This window comes from Schistocerca cancellata, chromosome 3, assembly GCF_023864275.1.
Source record: "Schistocerca cancellata isolate TAMUIC-IGC-003103 chromosome 3, iqSchCanc2.1, whole genome shotgun sequence".
NCBI classification, from domain to species: Eukaryota; Metazoa; Arthropoda; class Insecta; order Orthoptera; family Acrididae; genus Schistocerca; species Schistocerca cancellata.
Genome location: NC_064628.1, coordinates 382,788,034 through 382,809,140, shown reverse-complemented (window position 1 = coordinate 382,809,140; position 21,107 = coordinate 382,788,034). Strand labels below are relative to the sequence as shown.

The 21,107-nt window shown below is 37.7% G+C and overlaps 2 protein-coding genes across 2 annotated transcripts in view; one reads left to right on the top strand and one right to left on the bottom strand.

Moving 5' to 3' along the window:
* Positions 1–6,532, top strand: part of LOC126176318 (aspartate aminotransferase, cytoplasmic-like) — a 103,907-nt gene extending 97,375 nt beyond the window's left edge. The window contains exons 7-8 of the mRNA XM_049923468.1: positions 5,451–5,593; positions 5,692–6,532. Coding sequence (XP_049779425.1) covers positions 5,451–5,593; positions 5,692–5,831 — 283 coding nt within the window. The 3' untranslated portion in view covers positions 5,832–6,532. The remainder of the gene's footprint in view (positions 1–5,450; positions 5,594–5,691) is intronic.
* LOC126176317 (uncharacterized) lies at positions 6,255–18,644 on the bottom strand. The gene is made up of 2 exons (XM_049923467.1): positions 17,979–18,644; positions 6,255–6,308 (listed from the first exon to the last, which is right to left on the bottom strand). The coding sequence occupies exons 1-2, from the start codon at positions 18,642–18,644 to the stop codon at positions 6,255–6,257; spliced, it is 720 nt and encodes a 239-aa protein (XP_049779424.1).
* Positions 18,645–21,107: the final 2,463 nt, after the last annotated feature.

Genomic DNA, 21,107 nt, shown 5'->3' with positions numbered 1-21,107 from the left:
GTTTTTGTCAGGCAGGCTTTTGTTCATTCGAATGCGGTTTGCATTTGCAGTGTCCATACCAATATCATCTTTCCATGCGTGTCTGGTCTTGCAAGAGGGTTGGTGAGTGGATCTTAAATTTCAGTTGTGTGTGACAGGTGGCAATAATAAAAGCTGAGAACTTCAAGAAATCATTGTACATATTAATACATTTATGGAGGCTGTAGCTGCTGCATGAATTTCGTACATTCTAGTGTGGGTTTAGTGATGTCGGTGTTTGGAGTAAGTCCGATGAAGGTCACCTCTGATTTTTCTAGTTGAAATTTTTCTTCATTTTTGATGACCCCAGCCTCTCAGAGGGCAGTGACAACTAGTTTTGAGGACATGATTACGGTCCAGATTGCTGTAGGAGACAATTAAGATATTGTTGGGATATGCATAACAACAGTCTGATTGAAGGAGGAACTGTCAATGAATTTCTGCAAAATTTGGGTAGCATTTTTCAGACTGTAGGACATGAATAGAGATTCAAACAGGTGGAATGGGGTAGTGACTGCTGTTTTATCAGTGTCTTCCAGGTGCATCCATATTTGCAGGTATGTTGTTTTGCAGTCTATTACTCTGAAGACCCTTATACCCACGAATGAGCATGTGAAATGCCGTATGTTGGGGATGGGGTAACTATCATAAATAGTCGAGAACTGAGCACTTTGTAGTCATTGCAAAGTGAGAGGCGAGTTTAGAAGGTGACACCCAGGAGCTGTCAGAGGGGAGAACAATCCTGACTGAAGGTCACGATCATCATTTTTGTTGCTAGCATGAGAACAGTAGCTAATGGGAGTACCTTGTGATGCACCAGCAGTTCAGGTATTGTAAGTATGCAGTGAGTTGTTCCATTGCAAATTGCTCATTGACAAGTGATTGTGTGTGCCATGGAGAGAGTGGAATGCTGAGTCAGTGTACTGGAAGGTGGGGCTGAAAGCACCAGAGTAACCTATGTTTGCAATGGCGAGTTGCGTTGTATCAGTGGCACATCTGCTTGGCAGTGATACATCAGGTTGGGGCCATCATGTGGGTAGGCAGCCACAGGTGTCTTCTGTTGTTCAAGAGTGTGCTTGAGATCTCAGAAAATACTGTGAAGCTGTTGATTTCCATTATCCCTGCAAAGAATCTCTACCTGTTGATGTGTCAAGGTATTATTGCTGTGTCATCGCAATTGTGTTGATGATTGTTGTGCATTCTTTGATGGTAGCTGAGTGATTATTGTCAATATTGTTAGTTAGACAAGTGGCTCGTATACTGGAGTGCACTGGTGGAGTTGATACTGGGATGAAAAGTCCAGTGACGAATTGTTGATTCAAATGATGTATACGAGTTGCTTGTTCAAGGTCAGGTGAGAGGTGGAAATTTCAAAGAAATTCCATGCTTAACACTGGCTCATAATGTCATTAGGGAAGGAAGGTCAGTGGGTAGTGAGGATTTACTCTGAGTTGCAAGCAGTGGGAGCACAGAGTCATTAGAAGCTCCAAGCTGAATTGATAATGAGTCATTAGATTTTGTGAACATGTTTGTGGGAATCATACTACCATCAAAACCAGTGTCCATCAGGAAGCATGTCCCAAGTTGTGATCTAGTATATACAGTTAGTCGTGTGATAGCTATCCATCAGAATGGATGCATATCTGGCTCAATATGTGTGAAGGTGGCTTATCGTCCACATGTGGCCCAATGCGCCTACTTCGATGCACACTTGGCATTTGGATGCAAGCGGGGTACCCAACAGTTGTGCACAATGTTGCTGAATTGTGTGTGGTACCAGCACAGCTGTGTTAGTAGTGGCAACAGGATTGGGCATCACAGAGTTGTGAGCCACAGCAGTGGTGCCATATGCAGCCAACCACGGTATACCCACAGTCACGGCGGTGACATCTCTGTCAGCTGTTCTTGACTCTGTTCAGGGTGGCTTGGAGTGTGTAGTGGGTTGCAGCATTTTGATGTGCTGTGGTTGTACTGTATCTTGGAAGTTTTACACAGTAATGTTGTAGGACCATCTGTAATCTATACACTAGGGCAAGTTTTCTGTGTTATCTGCTCTGCCTTATGCACAATGAAAGTAAGTTGCTGTTGCTGAGGAAATTTCACAATCCAGAGAGTCCAAAGCATATTGTCCAGCAAGAGGTTTGTACCTAGAGAGCTCACAGTCAGAATTACAAACGTGTATTGAAACCGTTCATTGTATATGACCTATTGTAAATGTTGTTCTGGGGTATGTCTGATTTTGCTGGGGTGTATTTATCATGTACAGGTGGCATGAAGATAATGTCATTAATGATGTCAGCATGTTCAGAGAGGTGGCATATCAATGTGACAAATTTCAAATTGTTGACCAATATTTCCAGTGATTTGACCACACATTCTGCCAATGTGAACCACAGTGCTGGTTGCTCGGTATGGATTGGAGGCAGTTTAAGCTGATGAGAAAGTCTTCAAAGGGTGAGCATGCTGTTTGTTTGTGAAAGACTGTTAAATACATAAGTCAGAATGATAGCAGAAAAGTCCTGGAGCACTTGCAGTGTTGATATAGAACCAGTGTAATGGTATCTGGTAAATGAGAACAGTGGTATTGTACCTTGTCCAATATGGCTATGTTTGTGGCTGAAAATTGTGGTGTGGTTGATGCAGTTGACACAATCAGCTTGGAAACAGTCAGAATCTTCAAAGACTAAGAATCAAGTCCTGGCTTAACATGCTTGATGCTGGATCCTGTGGAAAGTCTAATAATATAATAAGTCGGATGATGGCAGCCATTGTTGTGGTGTGAAGGTTGCAATAGCTTGAGGCTGCTTTAATCACTGTTTGTTGATTAAAGCTACCACTGAACTAATGGTACTTGAGATGAGATCAATATGATGTCCTCATGTAGAGCAATTGACACTTGTGGCATAGCAGAAAGTGGCTGCATTGTTAGTGCATAGCAGAACAAAGTGAGTGAATTGCTGACTAGAACAATTGTCAGGTTACTTGTTGTCACCAATGTAGTAGTTCTATACTGTGGATACTGGAGCACATATCTGTAAGTCAGTCAACATGGTTACGAATAGATTACACTTTATTGTGAGAGAACACATAATGCTGTTGTTCCCACAACTTAAACATTCCGAGGCAGATGACCAAGTTATAATTGCAAACATACACAATGTTTTGACAATAATCTGATTTTTCATCATCAGGCATGCTGACAAAGTGATGCCAGTAAGCTGGAGTGATCTTTCTTTATACCTGTTGTACCCTTATTTAAAATTACAAATAATTATAAACATATATGCCTTTCCCTTTCTCATATACTTTGCACTATGGCTACTTGGATTATGGCTTATTTTTGCATATCAGGGCCACAATTGGTTCATTACTGCTCTGATCAGTGCTTTGCGAATACCTGTGTCTATCTATGTATGTACTACAAGAGCCACTGTACAGTGTGTGGCAAAGGATATTTTGTACCAGTATTAGTGAGATGCTGTACTGTTCTGTGCACATAGTGAATGAAGAAAAAATTAGTATCTGTATGCCTCTATTCAAGCTCTAATCCCTCTTATCTTGTTCTCATCATCTCTGTTTGATGTATAATGGCCACAGCAGAGCAGTCCTTGAATACCAGCTCTCTAAAATTACCCAACAGGGTTTTGTGAGGACAATGTCAATTTTCATGCAAAGATTCCTGTTTAAATTCTTTGAGCATCCATGTACACTTTTGTATGGGCTGTACCAATCTGTTACAATCTCATCAGAGTCTCTCTGTTTGTTCCAGTTTTGCTGTAGCTCCTGCATGATGAGGGCACCAAATGCTCTTTGTTTTAATCTAGGCCAGGTACTGGACTAGGTTTCCACAGTTTTTAGCACATTAAGGTAACAAACCTCCCACAGTTAATAAGAATTTTCGTGACTTTGATTTGAATGAACTATTTTATGACAGTATCCCATAAGTGAGTAGTCTATATCAGCATCATTGTTTCCTTGAAATTCATCGTGTGTCTCATTGCCATGGAGTGCCCCATGACAACTGAACTGCTTCATTGTCCTGAACATGTTGTGCATAGTATTCAAAATTGATTTCATACAGTTAAATGTACTGTACCACATAGTATTCTGCAGACGTATTTCTGTTATGAATGGCGGATTGAAGGAATGCCGAAAACTGAAGGATAGTGTTAGTTAAGTGTTTTATTTGCCTCACCTCAAAAAGAAGCTCATAATTTATGGTGACGTATAAGCATTATAATACAAATGACTATTGGGCCTGTAACCATGGGACTTCCACTGCTCCATTCTTGTGATGTCACACTTATCTGAATGACATCAACACCAACAACAGCACTTGCATGATCATTGATGGCTTGTCTGACAGCAGCTGAGTACATCTGAGGTCAGTGACATGTGGTGGTAGTTGGCAGTGTGTGTGTCTGGAAGTATGAGTATGAAAGAGGAGGGTGACCCTGTTGAGGTCAGTCGGACAGTGTTTTACGTACCTCATTTATGGAACATAAAACAGAGGAGTCGTTTTTCCCAGGTGTGCAGCATTACTCCTAACTGAAATGTTCAAACATTAAAAAAATAATCATACAGAGATCCAAAAGCTGTTAATCAATGTCAAGTAGGCATGCCGTTTATCATAATATGAATGGACAAGTGGTGTACTTTGTACTCATGTAAAGAATAGCTGTCTTTATGTTACCAACTCCGACAAGCTAAATATAAGGTTGGAAAATAACTTTACTGAAAACAGAAAAAGAAAGATATTAGGAGTACAATGAGGTTAGTTCAGAATCCAAAGCCAAACAAATTGTGTGTGAGCTAACAAAGAATCAGAAACAGTTGTTACAGTGTATGATATTTCAGTAGTAATCCGAATACTTGGGATGCTCTAGCAGGACAAGATGCTCTATGGTTAGTGCTATATTCTAACATTGTAAGTGTGTATATGTGCCATATATCAATCACTTGTCTGTCCTCATTTTTTATTTGTTCTCACCTTACAACTGTCCTCTCTCTTCTGCCTCATCTGTTGGTCCTAAAAAACATAAGAGTGGATAGTGAATTGTCATATTTTGCTGCAGTAAGTGATTGTTTTGATTCTGTCTCATTACTCTCTGCCTTCCTTGTACATTTTCTCTGTTATACTAGATTTATTGTGGCATAGTTTTTAGCTTTAAATTGCCTTTTTCTTCTTTTCGGAAGTTTTCTTTTTAACTCCAGTTGTTCCTAATTATGAGTATGTTAAAAAAAAAAACATTTTTTTCTATTGGTTTCATGTTTCACTGTAGACTTGGATTTCTGACTTTGGTGTAAATATGGTGTGCTCTAAATTACCTAGAAGTAAATTAATTTTAGATACAAATACATATTGTAATTTTTTAGTTTTGTCTGTCAGTCTGTACCGGTAAATTAATGCTAATCCTATAATTATATTACAGGCGAGCATGCTTAAGGGAAATGGCTGGCCGAATCCGAGACATGAGACACAGTCTGAGACAGAAACTTGAAGGAATGAAAACACCAGGCACCTGGGAGCACATAACTAAACAAGTGGGGATGTTTTCATTCACAGGTCTTACAGGTATATGACACTTAAACAAAATAAGTAAAATTTACTTTTTATTTTAGAAAAGGATGTGTGAAATAAATTTAATAGTATTCATTTGTTTCTCTTTGCAGAACACCAAGTTCAGTACATGAAGGAAAAGCACCACATATACATGTTAAGCAGTGGAAGAGCCAACATGTGTGGACTCAACAACAAAAATCTGGATTATGTTGCAAGTGCTATCCATAATACAGTGACACAGATAAAATAAAGATAGAAATTCAACACTCATCCAAGAGTGAACTGTGTTGTTTTGAGTTACAGTGATTGTTCCTTTTTAATGTGAATGGTGACCAGTCTGCCTGTTACATGTGTATTGCTCTCAAGTAAATTTGTTATGGGAACACGTTTATTAATATAGCTGTGCTATCAAATCAAAAGGAATAAAAGTATGAAATACTACATTGATTTTATTTCTTTATTGTTTTATTTTTATGTAGCAGACTACTATGTTAATCTGTGAATTGATCATTATTCCATAAGTTACATTTTAAACAATGTTTTATTTCAACTAACAAAATTTGGGTCCTATATAAAATGTAACTATAACAACTGCACAAAAATTCATCCCAACTCCAAAATTATATTTTCATACAATCTGCCTTCTAGGACATTAGTTCAAGTTTAATTAACACTAAATTGTGGAGTCTGTAAATGTCTCCTTCAGTAATATTTCTATATCATAATGCTGTAAGTGGTTTAAGATAGTAACAATAGAATCTTTTGATTTTTATATGTTATAAATATGCAAATGTATACCACATTTAATTTTTTTTATCACCTATCAATACCAAAAGAACACATTCAAAACTACTGTTTGTGGACTGCATATTATGTAATAGGTGACAGTGTGACCTCAGTTTGTTAGAAAACAACATTGTAGAATAAAGAATTTTATATTTTGGATCATGAGAGGCCTTGGTGCTTGGTTTTGGGCAATATAGATTCCAAAGAATGACATCAGAACATTATGCAAGAGGAAATGGTAATTGTAACAAAAGACAGTGGTCAGTTACAGTCAAGCTAAAAAAATATGCCATTTGTAATATTGCAGAGTGCTGCAGAATGCATACAGAAAAGCTAGAAGAATTCATTATAATAAGATAATAGGTAACCCACAAAGTAACACTAAAATAACATGGTCTGTTGTGAAAGATGTCTCAACAAGAGGTGGATGCCCAACATCTTACATAATTTTGTCTTTTTGTGGAATAATGGAACTGTTACTGATCCACCAGAGCTGTATCAAACATTTGATAACAACTTTCTGTCAACAGTTGATTGTTAAATTAACGTTTTATTGGTACAGACAAGTATTTAAAATGACTAAAAACTGTTGTTTTGAGTCAATCCTGTCACATGAAGCTACAGGAAGTGTTGTGTTGGCAGAAGAGCCAACACCATGTTACTAGTGAAGGCCGAAATGCACGCATTTTAGCTCACGCAGGCTGGCATGAGGAAGGAAGAACTATACTGACATGAGGTCTGGAACATGACAAGGAATAAGAATTCAGAAAGTGGATGTAATTAGTTTGATACTTAACTTTAATCCATTAATGATAAATGTCGCTCTTGACGGTACATGATTCACAATATGATCTGTTTCAGAATACATTCATAGTAACTGAATATGGTGCCTTGCTAGGTCGTAGCAAATGACGTAGCTGAAGGCTATGCTAAACTGTCATCTCCGCAAATGAGAGTGTATGTAGACAGTGAACCATTGCTAGCAAAGTCGGCTGTACAACTGGGGTGAGTGCTAGGGAGTCTATCTCGACTAGACCTGCCGTGGGCAGCGCTCGGTCTGCAATCACTGATAGTGGCGACACGCGGGTCCAATGTATACTAATGGACTGCGGCTGATTTAAAGGCTACCACCTAGCAAGTGTGGTGTCTGGTGGTGACACCACAGGAAGAAATCAAGGAGGTCATCAACTCTGTTATCAAATCACTGTAAATAAATAAACAAATTAGTGTAAAGAGGCATCAAACAGTATTGTGAGTACTAGTGCACCATTCTTTAGGTGCCTACGCAGTGTGTCTCAAGTGCAGTCAGTTTCCAGGCATTAAAGTACTCCTTAGTAAAACCACTTTATAACAAGGTAGAAGAGCATTATGTGGACAATCATAGGGCAGTTTTCTGCCACTAGTGTTTTCAAAGGTTGGAGAAGGCACTGTACGACAAAGTAATAACATTTGCCAATAAACATAGTTTGTTGTTTGGATTTGGGACTTTAGCGTACATAACATTTATTTATTATTTATTTTATTAGTAGTTCATTATCACCATATATGAGTAGACTGCTGGATATAGAACAAGTCAGTTTTTACAAGTTATTGTGTAGTACATTGAACTTTTGATAGTTCAAAATATATGCTACCATATAAGACATTATGTCACGCATGGGTGCTGCAGTAGGAAGGAGGTGACACAGAAAGCATAACTGTGGAACATTTTGAGCAATTTTGCCCACACTTAAAAAATAAACATTCTATGGCTGTAAGACCCCTTAGTCCCTCTCCCCCCCCCTCCCCCCCCCCCCCATTCAATCTACTTGTGGAGATGGGAAAACGGTGAAATATAAGCATAAGTGTGTAATGCCACAATCTTTATCCCAAAGATATCGCTCATTCCAACAGATTTCCCATCTTTGTCTCATAGGTAACTTTATATAGGTCATTCAAGAATTTGTTGATACATACAAGAATTTATTTGTTCTTGCACTAAAAGTAAAAGTGTAATTATTGTACATATACAAGTATTATGTTAAAATTGCTTGTTTGCTTTGTTTGCCTTTGCATGGACTGGAGCACTGGCAAGGCATGACTTTCAAAGTGAGGGAAGTGCCATATAAAATAAAACAATAATCTTTCCTTTGTAACCTACAGAGATTTCATGGAACAATTTCTTTCAATGCTCCCCAGTTGCTTCAGAAATTTATCAAGTATAAGATGTTATGAAAGCTTGAATATGAGAATGTTCAGTATTGAATGAGCTAGTGGTTCTGCTGTCTGCAGCATGGTGGATATTCACGAATAAATTTTAAAATGTGCCCAGATCAAATAAAATATCATTTCACATAAATATTGTTTTTCTTCTTCTTCATCTGAAATTCTCGGAGAAGTGGCACTTCCAGCACTTATATGCATGCTTTGCCACTGACAAGAAGCTGTTAGTGTATACAGTTCCTGTAGTTGCATAGACTTTTCACCACTCTGTTATGTTACAGCATTACAGATGGTTCTGAATGTGAGTGTATGAAATCCAACCAATGGATCATTCATTTGTGTGTTAAGTGCACAAGTGATTAGGGTGAACTGAAGCACATAGACAGACTCTCTGACTCAGCAACAAAGTGACTAAAGAATATGTGTAGTGTAGTACAGATTTCTAAGGACATTTCTGAAGAATATTGTAATTCTGTACAGAACTATAAGAATATTGTAGATTGGTTTTGTAAATGCTGAATGAGTAAATAATAAAGAAAATGTTTTATGTTAAATTTATCTTACAACTAATACATAGAAGATTTTACTTTATAATTTGTATACTGTATTTATAGTCGTAAAACATGAAAATAATCTTGATTTGTGTAACTGCTTTGGTATATCAGTCTTTTAATGCCACAGTGGAATAATTTTGGATTCAATGGACACAAATTTATTCATGTGTTTCATTAAGTTTCTGACCGTGTCTGACAAAACTTCTGTTGCATTGTCATGTTGTGCACTACTTACCAACACTGATTAAACTGTTAACATTAGGACAAAACACATCATTTGTAGTGAATGGTGCCAGTCATAACTATATGTCATAGACATCCTGCATCCTCATGTCTTATCTTCCAGGAGTTAGCATCCAGCTATAGTTTTTCAATACACTACTTCTCCATCTGTCTGTAGACACCCAGTGAGGTGTCCTGTTATGGTGTGTTGGCAACAGCCATCACTGTTAACGTGGGAGAAAACAAGAAGTGAAATCAGAGGCGTGAACTGATATACTGTAGATGGGCAGAATGCAAATGCTCTTTCTGTGAGACTCAGCATACTGCAAGTCCATCCTTGGAACTGCTAAGCTTGGACACCCTGCTAGAGCCACTGAAAACAGCTGTTACCATTAATGGTCCCATGTTGGCCATGGAGAATTTCCAGTGAAGAATTGCATTAATCCTGCTGTATGCACATGGTTGCTGGCTTCCACTCATGCAATCTCATAACCCAGTAATCTTCTAGGTTTGGGAACACTGAGCAAAGGTATTCGAGCAATGGGCAACAGAGATGTAACAACATTCTGCCCCCCCTCCACCAAATGGCATACATCCAAGAATTTTAACATGGTTTGATGTGTCGGTATGTGACCAAGAAGGACAATCACAGGCGGCCAAGAAAGACAGACAGACATCTGCACAAAGGTAAAAGATTAATAAGTTTATTTACAATATGTACACTTAAAAATTGAAGTATATGTAATTTTAAATGCTGTGAGTTCTGCTGTAGTTCAGAGTTATACATGGTTAACATTAATAAAACCAATAGGTTGCATGGATGGATTTATGACTGGAAATGGAGGGAAAGTAGTCCTATAAACATGTGTCTGGAGATGTATTGTTCCACGGTAGATGGTACTGACGAATGAAAATTCCTCTGACTATGTGCTGTGTATTCCTTGTTTGTTGCCGGCTGTTCATTTGATGCAGCATACTGTAAGCAGCAGAATGGTTCAGTATTCACATCAGGAACAAGCCAATATGTTGTTTGTGTACAGCCAAGCAGATGGAAATGATCGAGAGGTGACACAACTATACCAAAGCAAGTACACTCACGGACAATGAAATGTTTTTCTTTCGGTTTAGGGTTTTATGCAGCTGCTGCCTCACTCCTTGTAGCCGAAGCTGAGTGAGAACACTTCATGAGACCTATCACTTGATGTACTATCTGACGTATTTATCTTTTCCATTTAATCCAGCCGCCATAGTTGATTCTCTTGAAGAGCCACTGAAATCCTATGTGTAGCCGAGAAAAGACTAGACTTTTCATGTTCTGTAGCTGTTATTTGAGCAAAAGAAGATAAAAAAGTCATATCATGAAAAAGCATATCCTCCACTTTCCTTTTACAGACATATACTTCCTTGAAAGGGTGTACAGATCAGTAGTGTGAGTTGTGAATCAGACTAGAACACAACTTTTATGCAACATACTCCTTGAAGGCTCAACATGACAGTCAAGATTACAATATATTTCATTTTTCCCAAGACAATCTTGCCTCTTGTTTTTATTTCTGGAGAGTGTGATTGCTCTTTGAAAATCAAGCCACTGCCAAGCCGCAATGCCAAAACATAAAAGGCTCCACCCACAGCAGGTGAAGCTGTTTACTTGTCACCCCCTCTTGCTGTTTTCTCATGGTCCACACCTCCCATTTAACGGCTGTACATACAAAAACAAACACACTCAGACAGTATATGTTCACGACTTACTCCCTACTTAATATTGTTCCGTCATGATTATCTTTCCTTGTGCTACACAAGGAGTGTGAAATGTCATTTGCCTAAATGGCATGTTATACTTCAACACCAACCATATCATACAACATTTCATGCCGTTAATGGGTGTTTGTGTGATCATGGGTCCTTTCAGACAGACCAATGCACAGGGAGGTGGTGGACTGTGCGCACACCAGATTCAGAGGACCTTATTCAACACAATACTGAGACAAACCCTATTACAAGTTCCAGGCAAGTGGCCTGCCAACATGGTGTAAGCCAAAGTGCTATCATGTTTATCCTGCATGACAACTGCTGCTATTCCTATCACCTGCAATGAGTGCAAGGATTACCAGCAACGGAATTCCCTTGACAGGAAGGAGTCAATCGATGGTTTTTGCGCCAGAGCATCAAAGTTATGGAATTTCTGTCATCAGTGCTCTTTACTGATTAAGCAATTTTTACCAGAACTGGCATCATCAATCTGCATAATCGTCATCTGTGGACTACAGTCAGTCCTTGGGGAATGGTTGAGGCATCTCATCAGCATTGATTTAGCATCAATGTGTAGGCAGGGATTCTTGGTGACCACATGCTTGGACTGGTTATTATTCCACAACATGTCGAACATACCCGGACTTGCTACAGTACTCATCCTGGGCTGCTTGACAGTGTGAATTTGGTAGTACAACAGATTATGTTGTTTCTGCATGGTGGAGCAGTTCACCAACACATCAACAACATCTTCCTCTGACATTGCATAGGATGCGGAGGCCCTGTAGAATGGCCTGCTAGACCACCAAACTTACACCTACTGGATTTCTACCTCTGGGTAATCTGAAAACGTTGTGTATACTGAACCTGTTACTGATTTGCTGACTCTTCAAAAGCATGTGACACTATTCGGAGAGAGGCAGGAATGTGTGAAAGAGTGCTGCTACCCATGATGCAACATATGAACATGTGCATTGCAACTCATGGAGGACACTTTCAACATTTATTATGGCATGGGTGCAATGCAGCTCTGTACTGTGTTCCAGGATAATTTGTTGTCATTGCATGGACTCTGTCCATTTCTGGACACCTGCATTTCCAGACATGAACTCATCCCTGCAGTTTGTCAGTTATATTAGTGTCCAACCTGTGTACAAGGAAAGTAATGTTCTTGATAGAAACAAATAGTCTCGACTACTGATACAATCAAATAGTCTCTGAGTTGTACTAATGCTTATTGACGAGGCGCTACATCGATGTATTTTCTCACTGCAGTCTTCCATACCAAGAGTGATACAAGCCTGAAGATATACTGAATTTGGGAGCGAAACTTCAAGTGCAACTGTTTAGAAAGATGCATCGCCCAATCAGATTGGATTACATTAGGTTGATTTCGTTCCATAGACCCAAAAATGAAATCATTCTCGTGGGTGTGGAACATGTTAGGAAGTATAACACAACAAACATAGAACATTTGAATATATTACTCACTTCCCTGATCATTTGCCAAAAGATTTTCAAAATATGTGAATACTTTACAGTAAACTGGAATGGCTAATGTTTACAGAATTAATACACTGTCAGAATGAAACATTGTTATGCCCTTTTAATAAATTTATCATACACAAAATACCTAATCTTGACTGTTGTGACCAAATGCTGTCAAAACTGAAATCTAACCGACATTTGTACAAAAGTTGGTCTAACAGTCCCTGTTAAGATATTCATCTATACAGTACAAGAAATCAGACATCAAAAAGTTTTTCAAATTCTGTTTAAACTGTGCTTTATCTGAAACCAAGTTTTTAATGGTTGCTAGCAACTCACTGAAAAAATGTGTGTTCCTGAGTAGTGGACCCCTTTCTGGACCAAGGTAAGTGATTTTATCAATATCTAAGCTTTGATTTAATGACACCTGTTTAACAAAACATGTTGATATTGGGAATATTCTGCATTTTTAAACACATGTTTATACTAAAAGAACATTAGCATAATATCTAATAATGTGTGAAATACACTTCACAACAGTTTAAAAATTTAATTTATTTATTTACTCAGTTACTTTTTTTGGCGAAAAAAGAATAAGAAACCAACTTTAGTTTGTCTCATTTATTGTGCTGCAGCCTGCAAAATGTCGAAGTTCCCATTCTGTGCACTTGAATGGTACGTGGAATTGCAAATTTTATATTAAACTTCTTAACTAAGTTTTTTTTTTCTTCGAGGAGAGGTTAGTTTTATTTTATGTTGGAACAAAGGGTGCATTTGCGTGTAGACATAACAGTGTTCAGACAAATGACGACACACCACATCAACAGCCAACAAGACTACTTAAACTCTGCCCACAGAAACCGCTAAAACGTTATAAGAATAAGTGCGATAAGAGTCGATCCAGCACACCTAATTGCAAAAATTATTTGCGTTTGACATGAGTATGACAGTCTTTAGAATATTCAGAACATATTTGTGTCCCAGCTAAAATTCCGGCGACGCGGAAAACAAAAGTAAAAAAAGGGACTGTCTCGTTTTCTTTACTTGACGAATTCCAGCCGGCAGGTGTGCTTCTTGTGTTCATTGACAACAGAAAAACAGGCGACAATGGAATTAAATTATTCTGAATTGTCGTTCTTTCGCAGCAGAGTTACGTCAAGTAATCCGAGTTGGTCAGTTCATCGATCGGTGTTAAAGGAAAAATCTTTGTGCTCATGTGCCGTGTGGAAAGTAAAAAGCTTTGTGCTCATGTGCGGTGTAGTACGATTGGAACTGGATACAGTGTTTCTTTCTTTCCGTTTACAATTTTTTCTTTTGTTTTGACTGTTGGTTAACAATTTTTAAGTGCCTTAACACGAATAACAGTGAAAAAATAAAACGTGTAAAATGAAGTGGGGGGGCATTCGAAAATTATTGAAGGAAAGGCGAGAATGAGAAGTCAATGTTATAAAAACGCTTGGCAGAGTACGCAAATTTTTCGCAAAAAATGTTGCTTGTTCGACTTCGAGTGCAAGTAGTACAGATGTTTCTGCCAGTGCAGCTGTTGTAAAAGAAGTAAATACAGACGAAACAAAAGACAAAAATGAAGAAAAGCAATTTGTCCCTGATTTCGAGTTTCACGAAAAACTAATTGTCGAGAGAGACATAACAAAAAGAAATAACCTCCCTAGTGTTGATCCTGCGGAATGGTGAATGAATAAACAATCGACATTCTCTTACAAAGTGGCATTAATTAAAATTGTAACGGTGATTTGTCTAATCCAAGAAGATTAATAGGCGATAAACCAGATTTTTGAACAAAAATGTATTTTACTGTAAACTTTTAAATGGTGAATCAACTTTGCGTGATTTTCTAGTACACTCCTGTAGCACCGGTGCTGTTTTTTGTGCACCATGTAAATTGTTCGGAGGTAAGCCGCGTTGCTACTAATGGTATTGTAGATTGGAAAAATATTTCTTATATTTTATCTCATCATGAGAATTCACTTGAACACAAAAATTCTGTGTTACCACTCTTAACAAGAAAAAAGTCACTTGGAACGATAGATAACCATTTCGAGTCATATGTTGAGACGGAAAAAATGTACTGGCACAGTATTTGGAAAAAATGTGTTTGCAATAGTGAAGAAGCTAACCAAGTCGTGGACTTCCCATACGTGGACACGTTGAAATATTCCAGTAAGTACATAATGGTCATTTTATGATATCTCTTGAACTTATAGCCGAGTCTGATCTTTTTCTTGCAGAGCACATTGAATGATATGGAAATTCAGGGCAGGAACATACAAGTTGTCTTCCTTCAACAATCTGTGATGAAATAACAGAGCTTCTTTCTGAACGAATAAAAAGAATTATCGCAAATGAAATAAAACAGGCCAAATATTTCTCTATAACAGTAGATTCTTCTGTGGACATTTCACATACTGACCAATTACCTTTCATATTAAGATATGTGAACGAGAATGGTGAACCTGTTGAACGTTTCCTTCTGCTTTTACCAAACCCTGGACACAAGTCCGAAAACTTAGCTGAGGCCGTACTAAAAGTCTTGTCTACAAATTCCATTGATATTACTCACTGTAGAGGCCAGTCATGTGACAACGCAAGCAATATGTCAAGAACTTGCTCTGGTTTGCAGGCATGCATTCTTTCAATTTAGTCGGGACTAGTGCTGCAAGCTGTTGTCGGGAAGCATTTTCATTTTTCAATATAGTGCAAAACATTTATAATGTTTTATCTGCTTCTACAGAGCGCTAGGATACACTTCTTTCTTTCATCAAACCAGGAACAAAACGGTAAAAACTTTATCCAAAACACGTTGGTTAGCAAGAGAGGAAGTGTGTGTAAGTCTATAGGAAAACTGGAAGGACGTTATCAATGCCCTCACACATATTTCATTCACTTCATTTCATTTCATTTTATTATCTTCCTGTAAATCATTTACATGATGCAGGAATTGTCACAACAAAGTCATCATACTAGTACAAGTACTACAGACATAATAATGGAATATCACTTTCAAGGCATTTTTTTAAAGTACAAATTTAGACATATGAATTAAAATTTTTGGCAATAAATTTACACACAATCAGAGTACTCATCTACGTCATAGAAAGTTTTGCTTAAAAGGTAATTTTTAAGCTCAGTCTTAAATTTTACTTCATCTATTATTTCCTTCATGTACACTGGCAGAGCATTGTAAAGTTTTATTCCAAAATAACTTACATGCTTTTGGGTTTGTGTTGTCCTTACCCTTTCTACATACAAATTCTTACGAGTTCTAGTATTATAATTATGGCAGTCCTCATTTGTACGTAGATTTTTCATATGTGCTCTTGTACACAGAATGCTTTTAAAAATATACAGTGATGGTGTTGTGAGTATTTGCAGTTCTTTGAAAAGGGGCCTACAATGAGTTCTTGGTGAGTTATGTGTTATGTTTCATATAGCTCTTTTCTGAAATTTGAAGCTATCTGTTAAGCTTGATTTAGTTTTACCCCAGAACACTATGCCGTAAGACATGATGGACTGAAAGTAAGCAAAATACGCTAGTCTAGCACAGTCTGTGCTGCATACTCTAGATAATATCCTCAATGCAAAACATGCAGAATTGAGCCTGTGGGATAAGTACTTGAGATAGTCTTTCCAGCTTAAGTTTTGATCAATGTGCATGCCCAAAAACTTTGTGGATTGTACACTCTCTATCTTCTTATCCATTAGTTTTAGCTGAGTTGCTTTGCCATACTGTATATATTGGTCTATAATTTTCTACCTTGTATGGATCTCCTTTTTTAAACAGAGGTCTAACCTTAGAGATTTTCAACCTCTCAGAAAACACATCTTCGCTGAAAGACAAATTGGCAATATGTACCAGGGGCTTTATAATTTGTTGGGCAACTTTTTTTATTATTGACACAGGCACTTCATCCACACCTGCAGACATTTTTGATTTTAGACTCTTTATCACCTTTAATATTTCATTATCATTTGTGGGAGTTAACAACATACTACTGTCTACTTTTGGGGCTGTTAATTTCTCATATTTAGTAAAGTTTTTACTTAATGACACTGGTACACTTAAAAAGTAATTATTAATGTAATTTGCCAGAGCTTCATCTTTTAATTCAATATTTTCACTATTTTTGAGTACTATTTCCTGATCCTTGAGGCCCTTACCTGTTTCCCTTTTCACAATTTCCCAAATAGTTTTTGATTTATTGCCTGATTTTCTTATTAATTTATCATTACTTAGTAATTTTGCTTTTGTAATTACTTTTCTATATTTTTTAAATTTGTTACATGTTCTTTAAACTTGGGGTCAGTCTATAGTTAAGCATTTTCATGGTTCTGGAGGAATTTCTAATACCTGTTGTGATCCAGGAGTTAGCATGTGTATGCCCATATGTGTTTGTTTTGACAAATTTCTTAGGAAAACACATTTCAAAATTCAACATAAACAGGGAAGAAAAAACATTATATGCAGTGTTTGTCCTAGTTTGTAACAGTACTTCTGTCCATGATTGGTTAGTCAGTGTATTTATGAAGTGACTGCAACTATTTGTGGAGAAGGTTCTTTTGTACATTTGGTATGAACTATTTTTGGTCACAGGGGCTATGGGAAATTTAAGGATGAGTGCATTGTGACCAGATATTCCTAGGTCAAAATTTATTACATCTATATCTATGGCATCTGTATTTGTGAAGATATTATCTATGAGACTTTTTGAAGAGTTTGTTATTCTTGTAGGGTTAGTTATATGTGGATACAGATTGAAGCTCTGTAAAACGTTCAGGAACTGATCTTTGGATGCACCTTCAGTCAATAAGTTGACATTAAAATCTCCACTTATAATTATTGTTGATTTTTTTATGATGTAATATTTTGAGCAATGCCTCTAACTTATTTCTAAAAATTTCAGGATCACCACATGGTGATCTATACACTGACATTATTATTAATTTACTCTTTTGCATATTCAACTGTATTGCTGCAGCCTCAAAATGTTTTTCTTCACTCAAGGATTCAGTTACAGTCAAATTTTCAACATTTACTCCAGGTTTTACATAAATGCAAACACCACCATGTCTTGTTTCCTTCCTGCAATAATGACTTACTAATTTGTATGGGGAAATGCAAATATTTTCTAGTTCATAACTCATGCACCAATGTTCTAGAATGCAAATACAATCTATACTAGCTTCACTGGCTGCAATCTCAAGTTCTAATATTTTATTTTTAATGCATTGTATGTTAAGGCTCATTATTTTTAAACTATTGAAATTAGATTGAGAGGAGTTTGTACTTATGTTTCCCAATGTTACCGGCTGTTCCTTGCTGAGGCTGGGTACCAAAAATCCTTAAGAATGACACGTTTCCTGCTCCTTGTATTTCTTACCCCTGGACATGCCACCATACTTGTTGCATCTGTAGTTGTAGCTGCTGTTTCAGTGGATGCTGGAGGTGTTTCTGAAGCTGATGATTCAGTGGATGTTGAGGATGCTGCCAGTTTTGATGCTGAGTCCGTTTTCGTAATTGATGTTCCAATTGATACTGGAACTTTAGCTGAAACTGTATTTTCGTTTAAATCTTGAACTACAGTTGGCGCTGACATTACCGTGGACGTTGAAGCTGTGTATGAAGCTGATAAATGATGCTTCAATGGTGTTGATTTTTCTTCTGTTGATGATATCTGAGTGGCATTTTGTACCACTGGTCTTGCCTCTGTTCTTCTGATTGATGGACTAGTCACAGATTCTGGACTTGATTTTGAACCTGCTGGGGAAGGTGGTACATCTCTTGCTGATGATAATGGTTCAGCTGTTTTTGATGATTTCGACACTACTGACAATTTGGCTGATGTGGCTGCTGTACTGGACGACACTTCAGATGTTTTTACTTCTTCTAACGTCAAAGAATCTTCTGTTGCTACCAATGATTGTGGGACGTCAGCTCTTCCTATTTCCACTAATGTTGATACTTTAATAAGGCCGTTTTCAGACAGTGTAATAGTGTTTCGTTCTACTTTAGAGTCTTTAATAGCATTCGATATTTCAGCACTCATGGCTTCTATCCCTTTCATGTTTCTGTGAAGTCCATGTACTGTAAAATGCTCTGTGCAATCACTATTTATCCTAACATATGTAGCATTAGGATAACCTCGACATATCTTAGCGAAAAGTCTGTTGGCGGTAATAATCTCAGTATTCACGCAAGAGTTTTCCATGAGATCATACCTATGAGGGATACTGACAACAAAAAATTTCACTTCAGGCATTTTACAAATTACTTGCTTTAAAACTGTTGTAGCACGTCTAGTTTCATTATGGTATACATCGTTGGCGCCTCCAATTATCACACATGTGCTGCCATTCGTCATAGATTGATTACAGCTATTTAAAACTTCACGTAGTGGCGCTCCTGTTTGATTACGCCAGTTACCTTCAATCCTGTTTTCTTAGAACTCATAATTTCGGCTACACCTCTTCCATGGCTGTCTGCTAGAATAAGGATTTCATGTCTATTTTCCAACGTGTGTTGTTTGTTTTGTTTACAAATAGAAGGCCGATTTGTTTTGCTTTGTGAGCACAATTTAGCGTTGATCACTGAACTGTCCGTGTGGATGATGGTACAATTTGATTGTTCTTTCTCCTCTGTGCTATTTTCAAGCACACTAAACCTATTACTTAGTTTTAAAGTAAGTTCCGCTGTTTTTGTTTTTGGTCGTGTGCTGCTTATTTGACTGGTATTTGAAAACTCTTGTAGGCTAAATTTTGAGGAATTTCTCACACTTATTACGAAGTTTTCAAGCGTTTTTGCGTATTTTATAATATAATCGAGTTCTTTCCTAAGTTCGTTCATTACATTCACTTGCAAACCTGCCCTGTGCATTTCACTGGCATTGTCCCGCCCGTTGCATTCCATACCGCAGTCGCACTTATTTGAACTTCCGATCGTGAGAAACAATGGGTATGGCACCACTTATGATTGAACGCGCAAATTCTTAATCCATTTAACACAATTTTATGGCATATGGTACACTTCACTGACGACCAATAATACGTTTGAAAAACCACTTGTGGGAAATGAGGCTTCAGCTTTATTGAATCAACTCAGCAGACTAGAAACAGTATTCATGATGACAGCTTGGAAGGACATACTCCAGAGACTGAACAGTGTAAATCTGAAATTGCAAAGTGTAAGTACTGATACTAAACTAGTGCATGAATTATATGAATCACATGTAGGATTTATTGCATCTATTCGTGGCTTGTTCGACTATTATGAAAATAAATCCATGGAGATTGTGACTGATATAGACTATGAATGCACCTATAAAAGATCACGAAAACGCAAACTTCATGATGACGGAGTGACCGAGCGGTTCTAAGCGCTACAGCCTGGAACCGCGCGACCGCTACGTCGCAGGTTCGAATCCTGCATCGGGCATGGATGTGTGTGATGTCTTTAGGTTAGTTAGGTTTAAATAGTTCTAAGTTCTAGGTGACTGATGACCTCAGGAGTTAAGTCCCATAGTGCTCAGAGCCATTTGAACCATGATGTCGAAGAAGCGGACTCTGAAGAAGTTTGACTAACTGAAAGGGAAAAATTAAGAGTCGAAACATTTTTCCCACTACTGGATAACTAGTATGCCGAATTAGTGAGGAGGAAGGAAAGCTATAGAACACTGTCGGACTCCTTCACAGTTTTCAGTAACCTGAAGAACATTTCACTTGACGATATTGCTGAACATGCAGCAAAACTCCAAGCGTCATACGACACAAATTTAGAGCCTTCCTTCCCTAGTGAATGTGTACAGTTCGCGGAAATATTGAAATCTTCTGAGGTTAGTGATATACCAGTCGAAATGAGTAAATTTGTATGAAAAGCGAGGTTACAGTCCGTGTTTCCGAATGTTGACATCGCTCTTCGAATATTTCTATGTATGGCACTTACAAATTGTTCAGCAGAATGCTCGATTTCGGTTCTTAAAAGACTGTAGTTGTACCTATGTTCTACGTTGTCTGAGGAGAGATTGAACGCCACGCCCATTCTTCACATCGAAGCTGACCTCCTAACTGATAACCGTGAGAACTAGACGTTACGATCAACGAGTTTTCTGCCGTCGAAGGCAGATGCAAACTTTGGTGATTGGTGAGTTTGTTTATTTATTCATATTAGTTGTAAAAAATTAAGATTGTAATGTGATTTTTATTATAACTTAGAGCACATTCACTGGATTTAGAAACTACGTATTACCTGTTTATTTTACAACTGACGATGACAGAACGCGGAACTAAACCTCGTTTACGTGCAGACGTGACCGAAGGTACCCGACAATACTAAATAATACCCGAATGACCCAGGCCGCTCGTCGCTGTACAGTCATGTCATACTGAAACCGTAGTATATTACAACTGATGCGTATTCTTGGCGTCTGCTCAGATGAATAGTTATCGCAGAAATATTCGTTATCATAGAGTACGCTCAGATGAAAAAGTGTTAATAAATTATGTAGTTCAGTTCT